General features: G+C 36.7%; 1 protein-coding gene across 5 annotated transcripts in view; it reads left to right on the top strand.

Moving 5' to 3' along the window:
- LOC143341310 (inositol 1,4,5-trisphosphate receptor-like) overlaps window positions 1–24,400 on the top strand; it is a 52,996-nt gene that overhangs the window by 2,006 nt on the left and 26,590 nt on the right. For all 5 annotated transcript variants that reach the window (XM_076764157.1, XM_076764156.1, XM_076764155.1 and 2 more), the window contains exon 2: window positions 14,653–14,840. In XM_076764157.1, the coding sequence (XP_076620272.1) occupies window positions 14,743–14,840 (98 nt within the window). In that variant the 5' untranslated portion in view covers window positions 14,653–14,742. The remainder of the gene's footprint in view (window positions 1–14,652; window positions 14,841–24,400) is intronic.

Raw genomic sequence — 24,400 nt, 5'->3', positions numbered from 1 at the left:
CTCTCGATATGATGTATAAAGTTGTTATAAAAATTTTAATCGAGGATTCTAGAGACCAAAATAAGACGAACATCAAGAATACCAATTTGTTAATGGTTATTAAGAATTAAATTCAAAAATTTCAAATCGTTCTGGAAAAATTATTTTCACTTACGGGGGTTACTTGCAATCATTTTTGGTGAATACACATACCCCCGAAATCCTACTCAATTTCGAGATAAAAATTCGAGTAGTGGACAAATTTTTCGACAAAATTAAAATATTTCAAATCATTCTGAAAAAATTATTTTGGTTGCGGAGGTCAATTACTATCATTTTTGGTCATTACACATACCCCCGAAATCCTACGCACTTTTGAGAAAAAAATTCACGAAGGTGGACAAATTTTTCGACAAAATTAAAAAATTTCGAATCGTTTAAAAAAAATTATTTTTAGTTGCAGGGGTCAATTATAGTCATTTTTGGTCATTATACATACCCTCGAAATCCTACGCACTTTCGAGAAAAAAATTCACGAATTTGGACAAATTTTTTGATAAAATTAAAAAATTTTGAATCGTTCAAAAAAAATTATTTTTAGTTGCAGGGGTCAATTATAGTCATTTTTGGTCATTAGACGTACCCTCGAAATCCTACGCATTTTCGAGAAAAAAATTCAGTACGAGCGTAACTTTAAACGTTAATAACTTTTTAACGAAGCCTCCATCGACAAATTGGTATTCTTGATTTTCGTCTTATTTTGGCCTCTAGAATCCCCCATTAAAATTGTTCTCAGGGGTGACTGAACACCCTGTATAAAAAGTAGCTCGTAATATGTTTTACTGTGATTGTGTTGTTGGAACCCAGAAGATACCTGAGAAGTTAAAACTAGATTCGATTTACCTGAGCACCCATGAGATCCCCAAGGAACATGAAGTTACTGGAGAGTAATGTTAGGTTAGGTTGAGAAGTAGCAATTTGTCATGCCTTGACGTATCTCTCTCAATATGATGTATAAAGTTGTTATATAAAAAGTAAAATAAACAATACCCAAAAACCTTGCGTATAAAAATTTGTATTGCCAGAACGTAAAATATAACCTACAAGTAACTAGATATTTAACTAATGTCCCCAACGAATAGAACATTGAATTATGAGTGTATTTAAATAATATTTGATTTGTATTCGCCATATATTTGTAACATTGAGGCGTCCATATATTCGAATAGAGACGATAAGAGCTAATTACGTGGTTCATCCAGAATATTACCGATCGAATGTCGGTTCTCTTCCGTTGCAATAGCACGAGTCGAGTCGAACTTCGGAGAAAATGACATAAGCGGTAATATGATGTTTTGAAGCGACAATAGGTATAGTAATTACCGGATCGTTCTTAGTCGGTTTGACACTGTCGCCGATAACAGTTTACGTGCAGCGTGTACAGTATTTGCATTATGATTATTCCATGGCACGTTCGTGTCACTTTGTTTCATTGGGCCAACGAGCTCGCATCCGATTCGTGTAACTGATTTCTGTGAAACTTTTTCAATGAATCGAGAGGGAAGCAAATCGAGCATGGAAACGAACGCATGCGCCCTGTGTGCAGGGGGTGTTTACCCACAGGTGGGCAATCTTTTAGCTAGTGATTTTATTAGGCTGTTGCATACCAAATAGCGAGCCCATACATAAATATTTGACATTGTTAAAATTAATCGATACAATCCCCATTACATTCAATACATTTCTGCTCAGCCATTCGCGATAGAATTTTTTTTAACAAAATCCACAGATCTCGAAATGTATTTTTAACGTCTGTATGGTTATTGAATTTTTTATTTGCAAACGAATGTTATAAATGTTTGAATACGTGGAAATTATTTAATACCAGATCTGGGCAATATGGCGGACGTGAACGAATCTCACATTTTGACTGATGCAATTTTTGATGGACCATTGTTAATTTTGGAATGTAGAATCATCCCTTGAAAGATTAATCGAAACAATTCCCATTATATTCAATACATTTCTGCTCAGCCATTCGCGATAGAATTTTTTTTAACAAAATCTACAGATCTCGAAATGTATTTTTAACGTCTGTATGGTTATTGAATTTTTTATTTGCAAACGAATATTGTAAATGTTTGAATACGTGGAAATTATTTAATACCAGATCTGGGCAATATGGCGGACGTGAACGAATCTCACATTTTGACTGATGCAATTTTTGATGGACCATTGTTAATTTTGGAATGTAAAATCATCCCTTGAAAGATTAATCGAAACAATTCCCATTATATTCAATACATTTCCGCCCAGCGATTCGCGATTGAATTTTTTTTAACAAAATCCACAGATCTCGAAATGTATTTTTAACGTCTGTATGGTTATTGAATTTTTTATTTGCAAACGAATATTGTAAATGTTTGAATACGTGGAAATTATTTAATACCAGATCTGGGCAATATGGCGGACGTGAACGAATCTCACATTTTGACTGATGCAATTTTTGATGGATAATTGTTAATTTTGGAATGTAGAATCATCCCTTAAAAGATTGTCCAACTGTAGGTGAATAGTTTGTATCTATTGTACATCGTTTGAAGGTTATATCGATACTTCTATTTCGTTGGAAATTGTATCACACTGATGCAACTCGTACTCTGCAACGGTTAACGACACGAACCGTGCGGTTGGTGGATCGCTTCCGCCTTTTCAAGTTCGATTTAACTGATCCGTATAGATATTCAGTAGCGGTGGGATTCCCTTTACTATTTACTCTTCAAAATCAATCCGATACCTCAGTATCGTTTCGTTGGCATCGAGCATATGTTCGTCGAATTAAATACCCTACCTAACCTATACTCTCTGAATTAAAATTTATTCATATTCTTCACTTGTAGTCGAATAAAATCTAATAACCTTCTTTGTCACATCTCGTACAGTTTTCTTTTGAGAAACTCAGAAAAATCATAATTTAAACCTAACCCAGACCTAACCTGTACTCTATAGTTAAATTAAAATTTATACATATTCTTCACTTGTATTGGAACAAAATCTAATAACCTCCTTTGTCATATCTCGTACAGTTTTCTTTTGAAAAATTCATAAAAATCATAATTTAAACCTAACCCAGACCTAACCTGTACACTCTGGTTAAATTAAAATTTATTCATATTCTTCACTTGTAGTCGAATAAAATCTAATAACCTCCTTTGTCATATCTCGTACAGTTTTCTTTTGAAAAATTCATAAAAATCATAATTTAAACCTAACCCAGACCTAACCTGTACAGTCTGGTTAAATTAAAATTTATTCATATTCTCTTTTGTCATATCTCGTACAGTTTTCTTTTGAAAAATTCAGAAAAATCATAATTTAAACCTAACCCAGACCTAACCTGTACTCTGGTTAAATTAAAATTTATACATATTCTTCACTTGTATTGGAACAAAATCTAATAACCTCCTCTGTCATATCTCGTACAGTTTTCTTTTGAAAAACTCATGAAAATCATAATTTGACCAATAAGTACCCTTAATATATATTTGTTAAATACTTGGTGTCGTTAAATTGGTGTCGACGTCTGTAACGTATATGGTACTTGCAATTAGTATCAACCATGTACAGTAATTTTTTATACCTGTCCTATATTTAGAATCACTGAGTCAGAAAAAGACATTAATCTGCTCGTACAATACCAGTCAAGTCTAACAACGATCGTATGAACGATCAAATGTTCCTGAAACTTTATATTTATGCGAATTTCCTCGATAATAGAAAGTTTTTCTATTAACTAATAGAACTTAATAATAAAGTAATTTCTTTGATTAGACATATTTGATTAAATGTCTATAGTGTTCAAGGACTTGTTGGGTTAGGTTAGGTTACATGTAAGTACCGTAGGACCTTGATTGTCTGAACTAATTAGGGCGACGCGGTGTTCCAATAGTCAAACGATCGGTTAATCGAAGTTCAATAATCACGTATTTGACGTAGTGGTATTTACAAAATTAAACATTCGAATAATTGAGGTTATACTGTATGGGTATATTGTCTCTGCTCATTGTAGCAACTCTTATCGTAAATATATGGGTAGCTTCTTTATTTGAATAACAATATTCCAGTAGTAATGTTGAAATGGTTATCAATTAGTAATATTTACATACAGTAGAGCTACGATTATTGCAATCTCGATTGTTACGCGAGATCCTCGTTCGTTACCCGGTGTCGACAAGCATGTGGGGGGGCGCCACTAAGCAACAAGTATGATTGGCAGTACTAGTGGTAATAAGCTATGTAAAGTTATAGACCATTCATTAGGGTGGTTACCTCGATTAGTGCAGCAATTTCTGGGTTTCTGCAATAATCGACGTTCCACCGTAGTTATAGGATATTTTTCAAGTATTCGAATAATTCTAACCCTACTCGCGACTAGCTTGATCCCATCGCTAATAGCGGAACGTATGGAAGCAGTTTCGCGTAAATATACAACACAGAGACGAATTGCTATTTCAATCTACTTTCAATCCACTGGACGAAAAAGATTGGCGCACGTTTCACTCCATATTCGTGCTTGAATTTTTCATAAAATAAAATGGAAACCTGTCGGTACTCTTCAGAACGGTGTTCGTTACCCAGTTTCAGACACGAACAAAATTATTTTCTTCACGTTTCGAAACGAATGAAATTGATCGCGTCCGGTTGGCAAATATTAGACGCTCGATCATGACGTACACGTTGCTCCGCGTGTACAAATATATAGGGTTTCCCAAAAGACCTGAACTGAGAATTTTTCCTACTTTTCAAGATATTATTTATTCTCATTGAATACTTTAAGTTCACATTGAATAACTTGGCGTAATGTAAAAGAAATACTCAGGTGTGAACGCGAAGTACATTTTGAGGTTAGCTTTCTTTCTTTCAATGAAGCGTTGTATTCAATGCTCTACACGGCGTGGAGTCTCAAGATAAGCTCGATGATTTATCGCCACAAGGTCATTGAAGGTCACGATCACGCAAGAGTGATCTCGAAATCGTTCATGTTATTGTTTTTCGTAACACAATGCTACGTCGAGTCTTTCTCCATTTGTACGATTCCTTCTTTTCAACGATTGATCGTTATACTTCATCTTGGATCGTTACGGCGAGGTATCGTATTTCCAAAATGTTTCGTTCGTGGAAACAACAAATTCCAAGGAAACATAATCGCGATCTCCATGCATCTCTCCGTTTCGTCTGATCCAGTTACACAGCAAAATAGTTGACGTCGCGATAGACATCGTGGGATTACGCGTTCGTAAATATTTATATCGCGTCGCATCGGATCGCTCGCGCGACGTAACGAGCGACAAAAAAACCGTATCGTCGTCGGGGAAAACCTTGGAAAAACGAAACTCCGTGAAGTCGGTAACGCGACACGTCGTTGGGCACAAAGCCTACCGCGATTCTCGCAGTTTATGAAAATTATACGGCCAGCTCCGCGAAACCATATAACCTTTTATCATTGTGTAGCCATTAAACGGAAATGCCGCCTAGCGGAAAACTATAGAATCAAAATATTTTTAAATTGGACTCCCGGTTAGGTGAAATATCCATTACTCGGATATTTGTAATTCTTCGCATTATACAACATCAACTTCTCATTTTTCTTTGCAACATCTTTGAAAACAAAATGAAAGACGTGTTTGAAGGCGTCTGATGTAGTTTGATATACATATTTGGGGACCTAATAGATCTTCAAACTTATTTTCTTTTAGAGTAACCGGAGTAAGATTCAATTATGAATATAAGTTTTACGATGGTGTGTTATTAGTCTAGTCAATTAAGTAGGTTGATAAATAATAAACAGGTACAAATTCTAATAATGTGTAATATCAGTATAATTGTATGCTCGAGTCAAAGTTTTATCGTTATTGGCGAAGTATGAATTTTATTTATATGGATTTCGGTGGCAGACGTAGTACACGAAATGTACAGAGTAGTGTAACGAGTTTTGTTCCGGCGCGTGTGTTTGAATGTTGGACCGAGTCGGTTCGGATATGAACAGCTTACCGTGTCTGCACGTTTCTGCTTTGAAGTTACTGACGCGCACGGTATTATAATTTAGATTATCTTTGAAAGTGCATTCTATACGTTCGAGAATGTTATTTAGTTCTGTATATGGAGCACAACATGCAGCATTATAACGAGACTGTCTCTTCTATAATTGGTACACGCAGTTTGCGCATTCTTCGTATTTTACATCGGTGCTGGACAGGTGTAATAAATAATATACTATATTTAGCACGAAGGTGTAGCGGATAAAGAAAAAATGTATTCTTTTAAGAAATATTTGGTCGACTGTAAACATTATACACAGTGTTTGGCCTGGGAAAAATTTTAATGAGAGATTCTAGAGGCCAAAATAAAACGAAAATCAAGAATACTAATTTGTTGATGGAGGCTTGGTTAAAAAGTTATTAACGTTTGAAGTTCCGCTCGTACTGAATTTTTTTCTCGAAAATGCGTAGGATTTCGAGGGTATGTCTATTGACCAAAAATGACTGTAATTGACCCCTGCAACTAAAAATAATTTTTTTTGAACGATTCGAAATTTTTTAATTTTGTCGAAAAATTTGTCCACCTTCGGGAATTTTTTTCTCGAAAATGCGTAGGATTTCGAGGGTATGTCTATTGACCAAAAATGCTTATAATTGACCCCTGCAAGTAAAAATAATTTTTTTTGAACGATTCGAAATTTTTTAATTTTGTCGAGAAATTTGTCCACCTTCGTGAATTTTTTTTTCGAAAATGCGTAGGATTTCGAGGGTACGTCTATTGACTAAAAATGCTTATAATTGATCCCTGCAAGTAAAAATAATTTTTTTAGAATGATTTGAAATTTTTTAATTTCGTCTAAAAATTTCAGTACCTACTTGAATTTTTTTCTCGAAAGTGGGTAGGATTTCGCGGGTATGTGTATTCACCGAAAATGATTCTAATTAATCCCCATAGCTAAAAATAATTTTTTTAGAACAATTTGAAATTTTCTAATTTTGTCGAATTTCAGGGGAATCGTCATTCATGGTCAGACATTGTATTTTCGATAAAGAATTTTTTCCTCGTAAGTGCGTAGGATTTCGGTGGTATGTGTATTCACCAAAAATGATTGTAATTGACCCCCGCAACCGAAAATAATTTTTCCAGAACGATTTGAAGTTTTTTAATTTAATTTTTTGATAACTTTTTAACGAAGCCTCAGTCAAGAAATTGATATTCTTGATCTTCGTCTTATTTTGACCTCTAGAATCTCCCATTAGATTGAATGTTTTACTATCGAAATGAAAAATGGTTAGATTAGTAGCACAGAGATTCAGAGAGAGTAAGAGATCGATAAATTAATCTTTCGTTAGGAAGAAATTATGCAGTAGAAAGATGGCCAAGTTCGTTGTTTCAGAAGTTAAGGAACGGAACGCGAGAGTTTAACGATAACGTTATCAATACATATCGATAATGCATGTTATCGATGCTTATTGAATTTTACTGGAAGCACCAATATGCAAGATACGTCGATAGTATTGCAATGGTATTTGGGTGGCTCCAATTTCTATCGTAATTCTTTCCACGAGGAAACAAGAAACGTGTACTGCAAGGAATTATTCAGAGTGCAATTATGGCGGAGATAAATTCTTCGAAATGAAAATTTTAGATCCTCGTTAGAAATTTACGAACGTGAACGATTTAAAATTGCTGTGCACGGAGATGTTTGAGAAGCACTGATGCATTGAATTTCATTTCACTTATGCGTCGTGCGTTAAGTATTGATAGCTCGTCGATAATCGTTAATAACATTTCAGCGCGTGGAGTTTGCACGCGTACGAAACAAAAAAGAGAAAACCATCGATATAGGACGGAAAAACACGGACGCGCAGATGTTTCCTCTATCTTGTTCCCGGTCGTCCCAGTCATCGAACAATAATCCTCAATTGACTATCAATACGATCTAATGAAACCATATCGATGCATCGGTGCTCTCCGTTGAAATCCTAAGCCCGTTCGCAATTTATACTATCGTGCATATTAGGAACGTTCACCGATATCTTTGCTTATCTACAGATAATCAACGCGTATCGAAAAACTCCTCGTATTAATAATTAGCAGTATTCCTTAATAGAATCTTAATTATGCCTCTAAAATACAATTCGTAATTCTTTTAAGTGTGTCATATTAATAAACTTGAAATCCTTGTGCACCATCGTGGAACAAATTTACAGTCGGAGGAATAAAACAGAATGTATAATTCGCATTTAAATAAAGCGGTCTGTGATTATTCAGGTTGTTCGGCCAACTCTGGGAAAAATTTTAATGGGAGATTCTGGAGGCCAAAACAAGACGAAAAGCAAGAATATCATTTCCTTGACTGAGGCTTCATTAAAAAGTTAAAAATTAAATTATAAAAATTTCAAATCATTCTACAAAAATTATATTTATTTACAGGGGTCAATTACAATCATTTTTGGTGAATAGACATACCCCTGAAATCCTAACCACTTTTGAGAAAAAAATTCATTACCGAAAATATAATGTCTGACCAGAGACATTTTACTGACACTTTTCATTGAAAAAAAAAAATTTCAAATCATTCTAAAAAAATTATATTAATTTACAGGGGTTAATTACAATCATTTTTAGTGAATACACATACCCCCGAAATCCTACGTGCTTTCGAGAAGAAAATTCTTTACTGAAAATATAGTTTCTGGTCAGAAATGTTTCTATAACTTTTTAACGAAGCCTCCATCAACAAATTAATATTCTTTATTTTCGACTTATTTTGGTCTCTAGAATCTCCCATTAAAATTTTCCCCAGGCTGAACAACCTGTATAATTGTAATGTATTTTGAACTGTATTTTTCCATTCCGTAAAATTCGAGTCTCGTTAATTTCGTCGAAAATTTGTAATTAATATCGTGGTTCGAGCTCGTTTTACGGGTGCTCGTTACGTTGTGAATTATTAATAATATCTGCGCGCGAACGAGAAAACAAAATGAAATTCTGCGTCCGCAAATCGACCAGTCGCGAGCCCCGAATTACGAAACGCTCTTTGGCGATTCGCAAAAAATTTGTCAGCCACATTTCCATATAGACGAGTTCCACTCGCGAACGTTAGGCTGAACGATGTTCTCGGAACGTAAATATTTATTCGAAAATAAGTGACGTTTAAACGTGGGAGCGTCCCTCGATTAATCACTCGATCTTAAAATACGAGGCTGGTACGGAGCTTCGTTTCTATTAATCATCCTTCGATTTTCCTTCTTCCGCGTCTTCCATTCACTTACGGCGAATTCTATTCACTCTGCAAATTCACTCGTCGAACTTTTCAAAATTTGACGTTGGAAACATTTTTCTAATTATAAAATAAATTTATATTATAAATAATGCATTTATAGAGAAATTGAATTTTTTTATTTATGTGCAACGTACAAAATTGTTAAACTATACAATACATTTATAAGAAATGTTGAATTTGCGAAGAAATATTTCCTACTTTATTAGTAGAAATTTTGCAATTAAAATTTCGTTTCCTTCATCGGTGAATATTCCACGTTACAAGTGAATTTTGAATAGACTGAAAGCTTCAATTTTTTAATAATGAAATTTTGTGAATATCGAAATCGACGGTGATTGGAAGTTTCAGTCACAGTGTACGGATATTCCCGTGAGTCATCGTATATCAGTTTTTCTATGAATGAATACCAGAAATAGAGCGTCGAGGTTCCGAGCGAGGCGGCGTATTTCTGTACACGCCGAAAAGCTTTGTACGCGTACGGTTACTTTGAAGGAGAGAGTAAGTGTACTTAGTCTGCCGCTGCGCGCGTTAAAGGTAATTCTAATTGAAGTTGGCCCGAGTATTCCAAAGGTCTATATACCCTCGTCCTACCGAGTTTTACGCGTTTCACGGTACGAACTTTCTTGGCGCGGAACGAAATCGTTCATTACGACTTATTTGAGCAAAGGAGGAGCCAATTTTTCTTGGCAAATCCTCTTAATCCGTAAAGAATCTATCCCCGGGAACAGACAAATCTCTCTTTGCATTCTCTTAAAGTCTCGTACCTCAAAAATGTGACACAGAGATTACAGTGCGATTTAAAGACTCGACAATATTAAATTAGAGTTTGCTTAAGTTAACAAAAAGATCAATTTTAACATTTTAAAATTTAGGAATATAAAACATATATCGTAGGATTTTAAATTAAACTCTGTCTCACGTTGTCAAACTTTGAAGTCTCATTTTTCGATATTTTTCAAATTGATTGACACCTCGTCGAACGATAGATTGAAAATTTGACGCGCGTGTACAGTGAACTGTATTCGTACTGAAATAAACTTGATAGATTCGGGTGTATGGCGATTGACAGTTTAAGCACGAGTGTTATAGAATTTATCAGTTTGTGTGCCCCGAAATACGATGAGTTGGGATCGACAAAGGGTAATAGTGTAGACGTACTATCTCGAAAGATGATTAGGGCAATATTAAAACCGCTGGTCACTATTATTCGACCCTTGGTGGCACGCTTTGACACGGAAAAGTAGCTCTGGAGTTCAGTAGATCAATCAACTACAGTTCCTTTCACTTGCCATCTTTCCAACTGTGCACAGTACATGGAATAAAATATTCATACTACGTGTTATCGATATACTATTCTATATTTACGTTTATCCTTTGTGCATTTATACTTATACACTCTTGTATAATTTTTACAATTTATCTTTGGTTACCTTCATTCTATATTTTAATCAGTTTCTTGGTATGGCATTCATTTTTATTATCTTATATTTCCTCGTTCTCTGAGAAGATTAAATAATACTTTGTACATTATACAATGTTACTCGTAGACACTGAGGAGGAAACCGTTGACGTACGATTTAATTACAATAATTTGTCAAGTTGTATCCTACTATTTAACTCACGACGAATTTAGTGAAAACTAATTATTTCTCTTGTCTCAATCATTTCAATAGCGTATTTAATTCTATTCTGAATTTAATACAAATTCGTCTATATCGAACACAGTCTACCCCTGAGTGGTGATTTGCTATAAATTCCCCCGGCACTTAAGGGTTAAAATCGAAACAATGGCGGCAATGCTTGATGGCCGTCCTCCGCCAGGAAAGACTATGTAGCTAATTCTGAAAATAAATTGACCTCCGACCTTAGCTTCGATGTAAACAGCGCCACCGAGTTGTGGGCTCAGTTTTGCAGAAGAGATCGATGATATTGTCGCAAAGCAGAAAATATTTGTTGCGAGCTTATCGTACTCCATCGAATAGGGAATAAATCATCCCCTTTGCGGAATCACGCGTTTCGTACGAGTCGATCTAATGGCGAATAACGCGGTTCGACTTTCGTTCTGCGGTTTCCGGCTCGATAACCGCGCGAAAGACGCGTCAATCCGAAACGCATCGTTCGACGTTTATTGTCTACGTCTATCTCCATCGCTGGACAGCTTCATCCGGCAATTTGTAGCCGCATTCTCGGGTAATTAAATCTTGTTTATTCGGTGCTGCCGCGCGATGCTTCAATGGACGACGATTTAGCGAAACACGTCGATACGATTTGATTGATATTATTATGCCGTCATTCATTTCATTCCCGTACGTGGACGTTTAATCATTGATTGCAAGGAGACAGGTATAGAACACCGGGAGTGTGAAATTAGTCGAAAATGTAGAATCAAATGTTTCTTATAATGTTTCGTTTCATAATATTTGTTTTTACTTATAAATACATACATTTATTATTAAAATATTAATTCCCCCGATTGATTTCTCGTTTCACTTGCGGGGTACATCGCCTCCCATACTCGCCACCAGAGGGACGCAAACGATGATTTTTCTCGCAAGCGCTCGGCCGACTTTCCATTAGTAGACCTCTGCCTTTTCCATCTCACATCAATAGGACTTCCCAAACGCTAATAATATAATAGATCCCTTAAAAAAGAAATCGTACAGCTTACAAGAAGCGTCACAGTCTCGATGCATCGTCATCCATCGCCTCTGAACAGTTTCATTTCCGCGACCGTACAAACGGAGTTCGCGGAAAAACTTTGTCAATGTTTGTCGACTAAATGCAGAGGAACGCGCGTGATTGCGTTCCATCGAACGATCGATCGTCCTCGATCCTTTGAAACCCGTGGAATGCCTTTGGAGATCGTGTTCGGTTCGCGGAGGGGAAACGCAACGCGAACCAATTTCCTGTCGTATCGTTTTCGTGGCGGATTCGGTCGAGAAAATATGGCAATTTCCAACGTGGAATCGAGTTTAGTGCGATGATATACCCGGTGACGCGAAAATTCGCTCGAAAATTGCCCCCGATGGACGTAATTACGCACGGGAAAGCGTCTCGTAATTGAAAGTGACCCGGCCACGTTTAATCTGTCACGTTTATTCGACAGGGAAACGCGATTTACCTTTCGGTTTGCCGTCTGTTTATGGATCGTTTCACGGTTAACTGACTCGTCGACGTTCAACATGGCGACCAACGACGAGCCCCGAACGACCATTTAGGTCGTTCTGCTTGATTTTGATTAGCCGCTCGTCGGCTAAACGGTTTCGTTTTTTTCTTCTTTTCTTTTTATCGAACGCGACACGTGCTTCTCGCGTGAATTACGTGATTCGCGTAGCCTCGACGGAGACATTTCGGTTTCATTGATAAGACCACTCTAAGAGACGACAAAGCGCTTGGAAGCTATAAGGAGAGATTATGGAATACGCGAAGTGTCTGATAATGATTGCATCGCGAGTTAATGGGCACGTTGAACGAACTTCTGTGTTGTGTAATGAGAATATTAAATGACAATTTTATAGAGCAAGGGTCCCATCGATGACACGTTCTCGTTTAAAGTGGAACGAAATGGCGAAACCATTGGAAATATTAATTTCCACATAGGTGTAAATTGGAGGGTTCATGATAAATAAGATCTATAGTAGGATTCTTATTGTTGTTTAATGGGAATATTAAATATTGTCGATTTTATAGCATAGAAAAAATGGATGTAAAAGGAAGTGAGACAGAAAATGAAATTACAGAAACATTTCTCGTTAGACATTATAGCTTGGGTAAAGAATTTTTTTTCTCGAAAATGGATAGGAATTCGAGGATATGTCTATTCACCGAAAATGGTTGTATTCGACCCCTGCAGTTAAAAATATTTTTTTCAGAACGATTTGAAATATTTTAATTTTATCGAAAAATTTGCCCCCTACTCGAATTTTTATCTCGAAACTGAGTAGGATTTCGGGGGTATGTCTATTCACCAAAAATGGTTGCATTTAACCCCAGAACCTAGAAATAATTTTTTTACAATGATTTGAAATTTTTTAATTTCGACGAAAAATTTAGGCACCTACCCTCTGCCGATTTTTCTTACAAATTCGTTTCTGATTTTTAATAATTTTGTTTGACGCTCTACAGAAAAGTTGCCTAATACTTTTTTGTAGGTGCCCATGAGCTCTACCTCAGACAAAAGTTTCATTGAAATATATTTACTATTGTAGGAGTTATGACAGTTTGAAAATTGGACCAGTTTTATGGGGGTTTTCTCACTTTACGGGATCAAGGAGTAACTTTTCCAATATTTTTAGAATTTCTACATATTCTCCATCAAAATACGCGTAGTTTGCTTTTTTAAACATTAAAATCGTCCAATCCGTTCAGAAGTTATGACGTCTTAAAGATACGCACGAAATTTTGGAGTGACATTTCTGGCCTGCAATTAATTTTTGGTAAGGAATTTTTTTCTCGGAAATGGTTAAGATTTCGAGGGTATGTCTATTGACCAGAAATGATTGTATTTGACCCCTGCAACTAAAAATAATTCTTTTAGAACGATTTGACACACGTGAAATTTCAGGGGAATCATTCATTCATAATCAGACATTATATTTTCGGTAAGGAATTTTTTTCTCGAAATTGGGTAGGATTTCGGGGGTATTTCTGTTGACCAAAAATGCTCATAATTGACCCCTGCAACCAAAAATAATTTTTTCAGAACGATTTGAAATTTTTTAATTTTGTCGAAAAATTTGCCCCCTACTCGAATTTTTATCTCGAAACTGATTAGGATTTCGTGGATACGTCTATTCACAAAAAATGATTGTATTTGACCCCTGTAACTAAAAATATTTTTTCCAGAACGATTTGAAATATTTTAATTTTGTCATAAAATTTGTCCCCTACTCGAATTTTTATCTCGAAACTGATTAGGATTTCGTGGGTACGTCTATTCACAAAAAATGATTGCAATTAATCCCCTTAGCTGAAAGTAATTTTTTCACAACGTTTTGAAATTTTTCAATATCCGTGTGTTTCGAGCGCCCAAGATCAATAATCATACGTCCACGCGTCGGATCAAGACGAATGGGGCGCTATCATTTCGAGCCGCAACGACGTTGATCCGATAAGCAAATGAAAGTATGATCGAGCACAAAGGTGTACCTAAGTGGGAAACAAGGTCGGGCGCGTTACCGAGTACGTTCGCGCTAGCATTCTTCCGTCGTTTTCAAGCGTCGAGCTATCTACCCGTTAGCGAAGTTCCTATTAGCGGACAAACAGCCACGGCGCTCTGGTTTATCTCGCGCAAACTGCGTTCAGTTACCGGGGCGGGTATTAACGATCGTTCTCTCCCTCCGTAGGTGTAGCCATGAATAATTCACTCGGTTAAAAGGCAGAACATCTCCGACTTTGAGGCACCAGAGAAGACACGAGGAAACAACAGCGTCAAGATGGGCGAGATACTCGGCTCGGCGAGCTTCCTCCACCTGGGCGACATCGTCAGCCTCTACGCGGAGGGAAACGTCTCGGGATTTCTGTCCACCCTCGGGTGAGTTTAATATTCATTAAATCGTTTCTACGTCCCCGTGTTTCCACGGCTGCACCATTGTTTCGCGACTTCGAAAGAAATCCTCTGTCCCGTAATCAGAGGGGCTTTCTTCTCTTTCTAATTATGAAAGTTTCTTAAGAAGCCGGTGAAAATAATTAACGAGCAACCGGGGGGTTTGATAATTAAGTAAGAGCGAAACTTGGAGCCGAGTTCAACCTCGTCATCCCTTAACCCAGTTACTCTTGGATCGAATCTTTAGTATGCAGAGTTTTAATATTAGAGCTACTCTCGCTTATGGTGTATTTATTTGTACCTGCTAAATAAACACGACAGAGTTTCGACCCAAGTATGTATTTAATTAACGTAGTTTTGCGAAACGAAAAGAAACGAGACGTTCAGGGGTTGCAATAAGCGAGTGTCCTCAGGTAGTACTGACCTTTGCAAGGGGTCTGCACTGATAGATACAAATTTTCACTAAAAATACCATGCATGCAATACTTATTCTCAAGAAACGTATTATAGAAGAGTACAATAAATTTTTTACAATTTTTATTGCAAGCCACTTTGACCATTCTGGTGGTTCCAGTGTTTTTCTCGTTTGTACAATTTTTTAAATATTGCAGTGTACATTTAGCATTGTAAACTAATGGTTCGAATGTTTCTCGTTGGAATAGAATATATTATCGTCCGTCGGATACGATGAGTCACTGGACAATGAAAGCTCGGAAAAGTTTGTTCTCGAGACGCGTCGAGCAGATACAGAAATCTCGGAAAGATTTTCATTATGTACGAGAGCGTGTAATCCTAATGCGCCTATCGCGTTTTTGAACTGTTTCCCGCAATCCCGCTTGGGTGATTAGATATTCGGTGCAAACACTGATATCTTCTCCTTTGAAATCTTTCGGCGTGTAGTTTCGAATGCTGGTCGTAGCAAGTTGAACTTTGTTCTGTACAATCATCCTTAATGATCTATTTTTTTTTCTAAAGTTATTAGAATCGGTCGAAAGAGTGCCTGAATCAAGCTGGTGTAATTCGAGCAATCATCATTCAATTTAACGTTACAAACGTGTTTACTCTTTTATTCGATCTTCGCGCATATTTATGAACGCAATTATTCAATAATTCCCAAGATTTTTCCTTAATACTGATTAATTCACCAGAAGGTTAATTAACTCGCGATTGAGTTTTTGCCACGCTAACGCGTGATCTCTTTATTAAGTCCAGAGATATTTTCTGCTAGAAATTCTCGTATAATGCAGTGTATTTCCATTTTCAATTTGATTTCTGCGTTATTGTATTTGCAGAATTCTTGCAAGCTTACTTAGTATTATCTTTGGAATGAAATCTGCTCGATTTGGTGTGTTGAAATGGTTGAGAGGCACTGTTGTGGATTTAGAGACGCTCCATAGATGGATGCAAGCCTCTTCCACGAAGAAGCAACGAAAGAGATTCAGCGTCTGTTGATCTTAAGACGATCGCTGGAAAAACGTTAGTTTTTTTTTTTTCGTACCTTCGCCTCAGTCGATGTATTAGAATAGCAATTATGCGCAATTTCTACTTCTCTAGGACCGGTTCCGTGTAAAAGGCTCAGTTGGCCGCGTGCATTAGCGACAGGTGTTTGCATACGTAATCCTGGGTCTTAAAGAGCGCCACGCCGGCGAAGGAAAACACACAACGAATTAATGTAAACGATGTATGTTACATCGTGGTGTACCCGAACCGCTAAGAAGATACACTATCCTTGGAGAGTTTACATACACTCGTTCGAAACAAAGAAACTCTACATAATTCGCGTAAATTGCCCTGAAATCTAGCCAAGAACACACCTTTTCTTACTACACACCCTTTCGACTATTATTAATTAGATATACTCAGTTTCACGGAGAAATGGACGATCATATTTGATTCAACAAATTGCAAACAACAGTATACTGAGATATAAATCAATTAAAAAAAAAAAAATTGGCCTTGGATTGAAATGTTCATCTTTTATTCATCATTTAAAATGGCATCAAGAATTTTTCCCACTTTGTGTAATTCTTTTTACACGGTATATTTTATTTGTAGATTGCTACTAATGTTCGTCCATTTTCAATGTTTCGACGAATTTTTATAAATGGAATATCAATTTTTATGGGGGATTTTGTTGCAATTTGCCAGTAAGTGGAAGTAATTCGAAACAAAAGCAGTTGGGAAGATATTGGTGACGCTCGAGTTTTCTACTTGTTTTTTCATTTACTCAGCAATAAATGCTACAAAGATTCTTCGATTCCCAATAATCCTCTCTTGCGTTCGAACAATCAAACTTTAATGGATTCTGGGTTTCACCGAGAATCTCGTTTATATTATATCGAGGAAAGAATGGTCACTCGTCGGTAAGAAGCAAAATTGGAACAAAGGGACTTGGAAAAACTCATTAGGGAAACAAATAAGACTCTATAGAATACTATATAAGTCGCGTGCATAAAGTCATTCATAGCTCCAAGAAATATAAATGAAAAATTCTGAAACTTAGCTGATACTATTTATAAAGCAAACAATTTTTCGAATAGAAGCTGTGGCCGTAATTCTAGAGGACAATGGCGTGTTTAGTAGAGTGTATATTCCGCCGATATTATCAGAAGCGATTAGAGCATCGAACGCGTATAATCAAATATCAATACCCATTTAGTCCGCAATCGCGCTCCAAATGAACTCGCAAGCACAATTAGTCTCGAAACAGTTCCCGAATTAAATGGTTCTACGAATCCCCCTGCCCCTGACGCTCTAAGTCTTCTGTTTTGCACGAGCCTTTGGATTAAAAAATACTTCGGTCCCGTGTTCGCAGGAAAGTAACCGAGCAGGCACTAACTTCGTTAATACTTATCATAACAAAAGCGCCAATTATGTAACAAATGTCAAGAAGCCGCTGAATTAATATTGATCGTAAAGTGTAAGTAGACAATTAGTACGTCGCTCGTGCTCAAGAACGCGAGAGGGCGTGCTCGTGAAGCGAACAGTACTCGAGAGATCACTTTCGAGGCAAAACAGTCGATTTTTAGTAATAATATTTTCACTACCTCTCAGAGATCGCTATTTTCGATATCAGAGGTGCAAAAATTAATTACAGTATTAACAAATAGAATTTCAATTCGTGATTCAATCATTTTGAAATTAGGTTATTTTTATTTAGTGCTCGATGGTTGGGAAAAATGGAGCTTTTTACTGTCTCTCAGAGAGTACCATTTTCGATATCAGAGGTGCAAAAATTAATTACAAGTATTAACGAACAGAATATTAATTCGAGATTTAATCATTCTGAAATTAGGTGATTTTTATTTAGTGCTCGATGGTTGGAGAAAATGGAGCTTTTTACTGCCTCTCAAAGAGTACCATTTTCAGAGGTGCAAAAATTAAACACAGTAGTAACGAACAGAATTTCAATTCGTGATTTAACAACTTTGAAATTAGTTGTTAATTTTCATTTAGTGTTCGATGATCGGAAAAAATGGAACTTTTCACTATCTCTCAGTACCATTTTCGATATCAAGAAGAACTAGACAAAGCTCCAAAAATTAAATACAGTATTAATAAATCAATAATGAATTTCAATCTACGATCTAACAATTTTGAAATTATTTTTTGCTAATTTTTATGGTTTATTATGCTTCGAAGCATCGTCTAATGATATCGTGATTCGTTCAAATCACGTACGGTGGCCGGAGAAATGGCGTCGTTTCGAGTCCCGAATCGTCGTCGGAGTTTCGAAACGTCGAGTTTGATGAAACGTTTGACGCCACGATGGCTTCGGGAAAGTTATTAATCGGCTTATGAATAAATCCTGACCTGCCCACGGCACCTGTTTCCGTTGAGCATATCCTCCTCTGCCCCCTCTGTAAAGACGCTAGTCGTCGCGTTTGCTATTCTTTGCGCGCGTGTATTATCCGCGCGCTGATGGTTCCAGGCGACGTAAAGATAGGATACGTCGATACACGGGGCAGGTAATAAGGCGATCTCTTTATAATCGGCCCTGTCTATCGTGTACTCGACTGCGCAGACGTTTTCAAAGGGTATCTGCTATTGACGTTAACGCGAGTATCTTTAAAGCCATTATCGGAGAAAGCATCGTGCAAAATAATCTATCAGTAAACAAAGACGCTTTTCTCGAAACGAGGAAGGAAAAAAGAGATCTATCGTCGTTTGGCGTAATCGGTGTCGTAATTGGAAGTCCCGTGGTCGATGGAACCTCCTCGAAACTATCGTTTTATCGACTCTACAGCGACCGTTTCCTCGTATTAATATCTCCACTCTCGGAACGATCGAAATTAATCGTCACGAATCGACGTGACGTCAAGGCACGTCACGCAATAGTGACGTAGACGAGGAAGCGTGTTGAAGCGTTTATGCGTAAAAATGGCGCGAAATGATTCATAGGTTGAGTAATGACGATAGAGAAGAGTAAAATTAACGGGAGTATATGGTATGGCTATTTTCATCGTCGCGATCGAGGATACAGGGCGATTCTAAAACCTAGGACGATTCTTTTGTACAGGGTGTTCGGCCACCCTTGGGAAAAATTTTAATGGGAGATTCTAGAGGCCAAAGTAAGACGAAAATCAAGAATATCAATTTCTTGACTGAGGCTCCGTTAAAAAGTTATTAACGTTTAAAGTTCCGTCGTTACTGAATTTTTTTCTCGAAAATACGCAGGATTTCGGGGGTATGTCTCTTCACCAAAAATGATTGTATTTGACCCCCGCTATTAAAAATAATTTTTCTTGAACGATTTGAAATTTTTTAATTTTGTCGAAAAATTTGTTCACTTTCCTGAATTTTTTTTTCGAAAGTGCGTAGGATTTCGGGGGTATGTCTATTCACCAAATATGATTGTAATTGACCCCTGCAGTCAAAAATATTTTTTTAGAATGATTTGAAATTTTTTAATTTTGACGAGAAATTTAGGCACCTACCCCCTGTCGATTTTTCTTAGAAATTTGTTTTTCATTTTTAATAAATTTATTTGACGCGCTACAGAAAAGTTGTCTAATACTTTTTTGTAGGTATCCATGGGCTCTACTTTAGAAAAAAGTTTCATTGAAATATATTCACTATTGTAGGAGTTATGGCAGTTTGAAAATTGGACCATTTTTATAGGGTTTTTCTAAGTTTACGAGGTTAAAGAACAACTTTTCGAATATTTTTGGAATTTCTACATATTGCCCATCAAAATACGCGTTGTTTGCCGAACACCCTGTATAAGTATATTACGTTTCGTGTTGGGAAATGTGTGTTAATATTCGCGATGAAAGTTAAGTATTAATTTTAGGAGAAAAATTTGCTTACTGAATGATGAAAGAATATTTTTATTTTTGAATAGAAATCTCTGTCGAATACTCTTGTATTCCCCGTTAGTATGTATACCAAATACTGTGTTTTATGTTAAAAAAGAGATGTATTCTTATACTCGTGTTATAATCGACTTGTTTTCTTGCAGTTTCCTCATAAAAATAGTAAAATCGTGTGAGCGACGGTCGAGGCAATAAAGAAAATTTATTGAGGAAAAGGCAGGCGTTATGAAACAGTCTTTGGAGTAGTCGAACGACCCACTACGTTATTTGCAATCGTTAAATAAAAAAAAACGAATGAATTTACTCATCCTTCGATAATTTTGAATTCCATTTTAATTTAATTCATATTTATTTAAATTGTAACAGAGGAATATAATGATCTTAATATTTTAAAACACATTTTAAACTGTAAAGATATTTTCTACTCCCTCACATTGTATAAATACGACGTTAAATCCTAATTTTCCAGTTTTTCTTTTTTCATTTCGCATGGAATGTGCGCTTGAAGGAAAAGCAGTGGTCGAAACGTAAATGTTTGCAAAGCTCTCGTTGCTAATAAATAAGCGGAGATTTCCTTCCACGTTTAACTTAATATTTTGTGCTTTTCATACATACATGGTTCCCCAAGCTCTGATACACAGCCGCGGTAATTACTGGGCTTTTTCACAGAGCCACTAATTCAGGATTTAATTTCAATTTCTTTTTAAGCAACACGTTTACGTATTCAGTAGTAATTGGATGCTCGCTGACCAAACGCATAAAACACCCTTATTCTATTACCGTTTTCTATTACAGAGCCAAACCAGCAAAAAATCTTTTACTCGAAACTTTTTATTTGCCCCTAATCAAGGATTTAATTTTAATTTTTTAAGTACGTTTACGAATAAATCATTTTTAGAATTGGCCTCCTTTTAATTCTAACATAAACACAGGGAAAAATTTGTTCTCAAAATTACTAAGATTTATAAACAATGCATCAAAGTCTTTTTTTAATTGGGAGTTCCTTGTAACTTGAAATTCATCACTGATTCTACTGTTAATTTAAAAATAGCTTTCTAGGAGCAGAAATAAATTCTCGATAACAAGATTGGCGTGGTTCGTTCAGCGTTTTTTGGAGAGTCGGTTCGCCGAACTTTCGAAAGAAAAATCGAATTTGCGAATTACTTGGTCGCGTTGGGAAGCCATTAATTGCCAAGTTCCATTCGGTTCGCTGAAAAAAATAGGTCAGGCACAGTTTGCCCACTTCGGTAGCATTCGCCTGGCATGAATGGGCTCTTAAATAAAATCCCGACGAACCGTTTGACGCAAGACCAGGTATTATCTCTCCTCTGCGGCGTTAGTCAAAGATAAAGTACTCTGAGTTTAAGTAGCAAAGACTAAGCAAGTACGCGTATGACTTATCGCGACGATGGTACACACCTCAGTCCAATATTTCTTTCGATTTTTGTTTGTTACTATCAAAATGTTGAGTAACCAAATTAAAAACAAATTTTAAAATTCAGAGAACAAAAGAAGGTTCTGAAATTTGAACAAACGTTCCCGTACTTCTATTTATATCAAAATCTTTATAGAATTTCCTTGTAAATTATATTCTGAATAGAAACAGTTCTGTTGAGTTTTAAAAGGTCTCGTTATTTTATCTGAATAATAGGGAAATCTCAAGCACAGAAATTTCATTTGTTATTTCAATAATTATTTTGAGTTGCGTCTGTAGAAAATTAGGCTTCATCGATGGAAATAAATGTGTGAGTAATTGCAAGTATAATGGGTCTGATAATTCTTGCAATAATCGGGGAAACTAGAACGAGAAAGAGCCTCGGTTATGCAATGCATTACCAACTGTGGCTCATGCTTGACCTTTGATATAGACGTCGATGGCAATCATACGCTTTTGTCTGAATTCGAAGACACGGCAACTGTGGCCACGCGACCATCTCTTCCACTTGTCGACACAATGCAGTTGCATTCGACAATCGAGGTCACATCCATCGAGATTCCGTGCATTTTTCTTTCGCAGAATCCAATAGAGAAGTTCGTCGGTTTCTAATCTACCTTCTCACGCAATGGGACGTCAGATCATTTCGTAAATTTGATCGAATCTAGTGGTTTGGCTCTTCAGCAATGCACAAAGCCAAATTGCAAATAATTTTTCAAATTTACACTGTTCTATTTTGTTTAAATTTCTTCATAGATGCTCACAAGGAGCCTTCATTTTGAATTCTCAGACGTTCTTTAGGTCTTTTTCTACCAAAGACGTCCTTATTTATTTAGAAACTGAAGGAGGAATGTTTCCTTTCATTCTTATTTATATTTATATTTTTGTTTGTATATATCATTTTCGTTTCGAAGACCGTCAGTGTATAGTAAAATGGCGGACTCAAAACGTTTTATTCAGGAAGAGAATGTTTGTTTTCCTCGACAGTTTATTTTCATTAATATTTATATTATAATAAAATAGAGGACCACTGAAGGGTTGATGATTTCTCTTATAATTAGACTGCAAATGTTCATTTATTTTTGGGAACTTTTAATTCTCAAAAGACTACAGAATGCACTTCATATGCAAAAATACTTTATACATAAAGCAGGATACGAATTATCATATTTAGGGGTTGAAACACCCCCTAAAAATTCCCATTTCGTTAATTCTATTAATAAAAATATGAATTTGCCTAAAGATCCACAATGAATTTATCATTAATACCGAAGTCTTTGCTTAATGGGTCCCGTAAAAGAAAAATGGCGCGAAACGAGACGAGTTCGCGAAGCAATCAGCAGATTGATGGCGGAACGAGAGCGTTTATGGTTGGTACAGCGACGGCAAGACATAATCTGTGCCGGTACCAGCTCGTCAAAGTAAATCTCCGGTCTGGCGAACGGAGTATCCACTAATTCCTGTTCTCCGGGCAGCATCCCGATTGCACCGGGCGCTTGTCATTCTCCATAACAGCGTGCTGGCTGCAGCTGCAGGTGCACACAGCTGCGAATGAAAGGGATGTAATTAATACAGAGAACAACGTCCTGCCCACGCGATATCGAACGTCGTGAAATTCCCTCGATTTTCATCGTTTTCCAACGAGCCACCTTTTTACCCCTAATCTTCCCTCCCTTTCGATGGCGATAATGCTTTTTTCGACCGGACGATCGTGAAAAGACTCGACTCCCTTTGTCGGTCGGACGCGTTTCGAGCGTATCGTACGATCGTCGCGCGAGTCTGTACTTAATTAACGAGATTAGATTGCTACCGTTACGTCAATGTCGAGTCTCTCTATCACAAAGTTAGCTACTCGTGAGACTTTTCTTTTTTTCTCTCTCTCTCTTTCGCGCAACCAATCATGGCGTTCGACGCGTACGCTAATAACTAACCATTCTGCGACGTTATTAATAAAATTATCGAGGGCGTGTGACGCTGATTTATCGATCAGCAGGAAGCATGACGGGTTGCGGTTCAAAGTGTACGCGGTCCCACGGGTATCGGAGATAGCCATGGTGGCAGCAACATTTCGTTGATCATTGCCAACCCTTCGGGCAAAATGCAATTTCCAATTTTAGTAGGGGCTCCATCGATACGTCGATGCGAAACTTTGGCGATTAAACGCACGGCGAATGTGTTTAATTGCGTTTCGGGAGTTAACGGTACGGTCCAAGGATACTTGTCATTTTCATGATCGTAACAGTTGGCGACTTTGGGGATTCATTTTCAGATAAATTATCGAATATGCAATTTTCGTGTATAACGTTAGAACTACCAGGAGTGGCCAAAATCGTTATTTCTAATAGAAATTCTACGCAATTTACTCGACTTGATTTTTGCAAATTTACCATGGTCATTTTATAAGAGAATGAATTTTCTTTATTAAGTTTATTTTCTTTGCATTATACAGGGTGTTCGGTCAACCCTGGGAAAAATTTTAATGAGAGATTCTAGAGGCCAAAATAAGACGAAAATCAAGAATATCAATTTCTTGACTGAGGCTTCGTAAACAGTTATTAACGTTGAAAGTTCCGTCAGTACTGAATTTTTTTCTCGAAAATGCGCAGGATTTCGGGGGTATGTCTCTTCACCAAAAATGAGTGTATTTGACCCCTGCAATTAAAAATATTTTTTTTAGAATGATTTGAAATTTTTTAATTTCGACGAAAATTTGTCCACTTTCCTGAATTTTTTTCTAGAAAGTGGGTAGGAATTTGGGGGTATGTCTCTTCACCAAAAATGATTGGAATTGATCCCTG

Source organism: Colletes latitarsis, chromosome 4 (genome assembly GCF_051014445.1).
Source record: "Colletes latitarsis isolate SP2378_abdomen chromosome 4, iyColLati1, whole genome shotgun sequence".
Classification (NCBI taxonomy): domain Eukaryota; kingdom Metazoa; phylum Arthropoda; class Insecta; order Hymenoptera; family Colletidae; genus Colletes; species Colletes latitarsis.
Note: the sequence above shows the minus strand (reverse complement) of the source record. Positions and strands in the feature narration are given on the sequence as shown.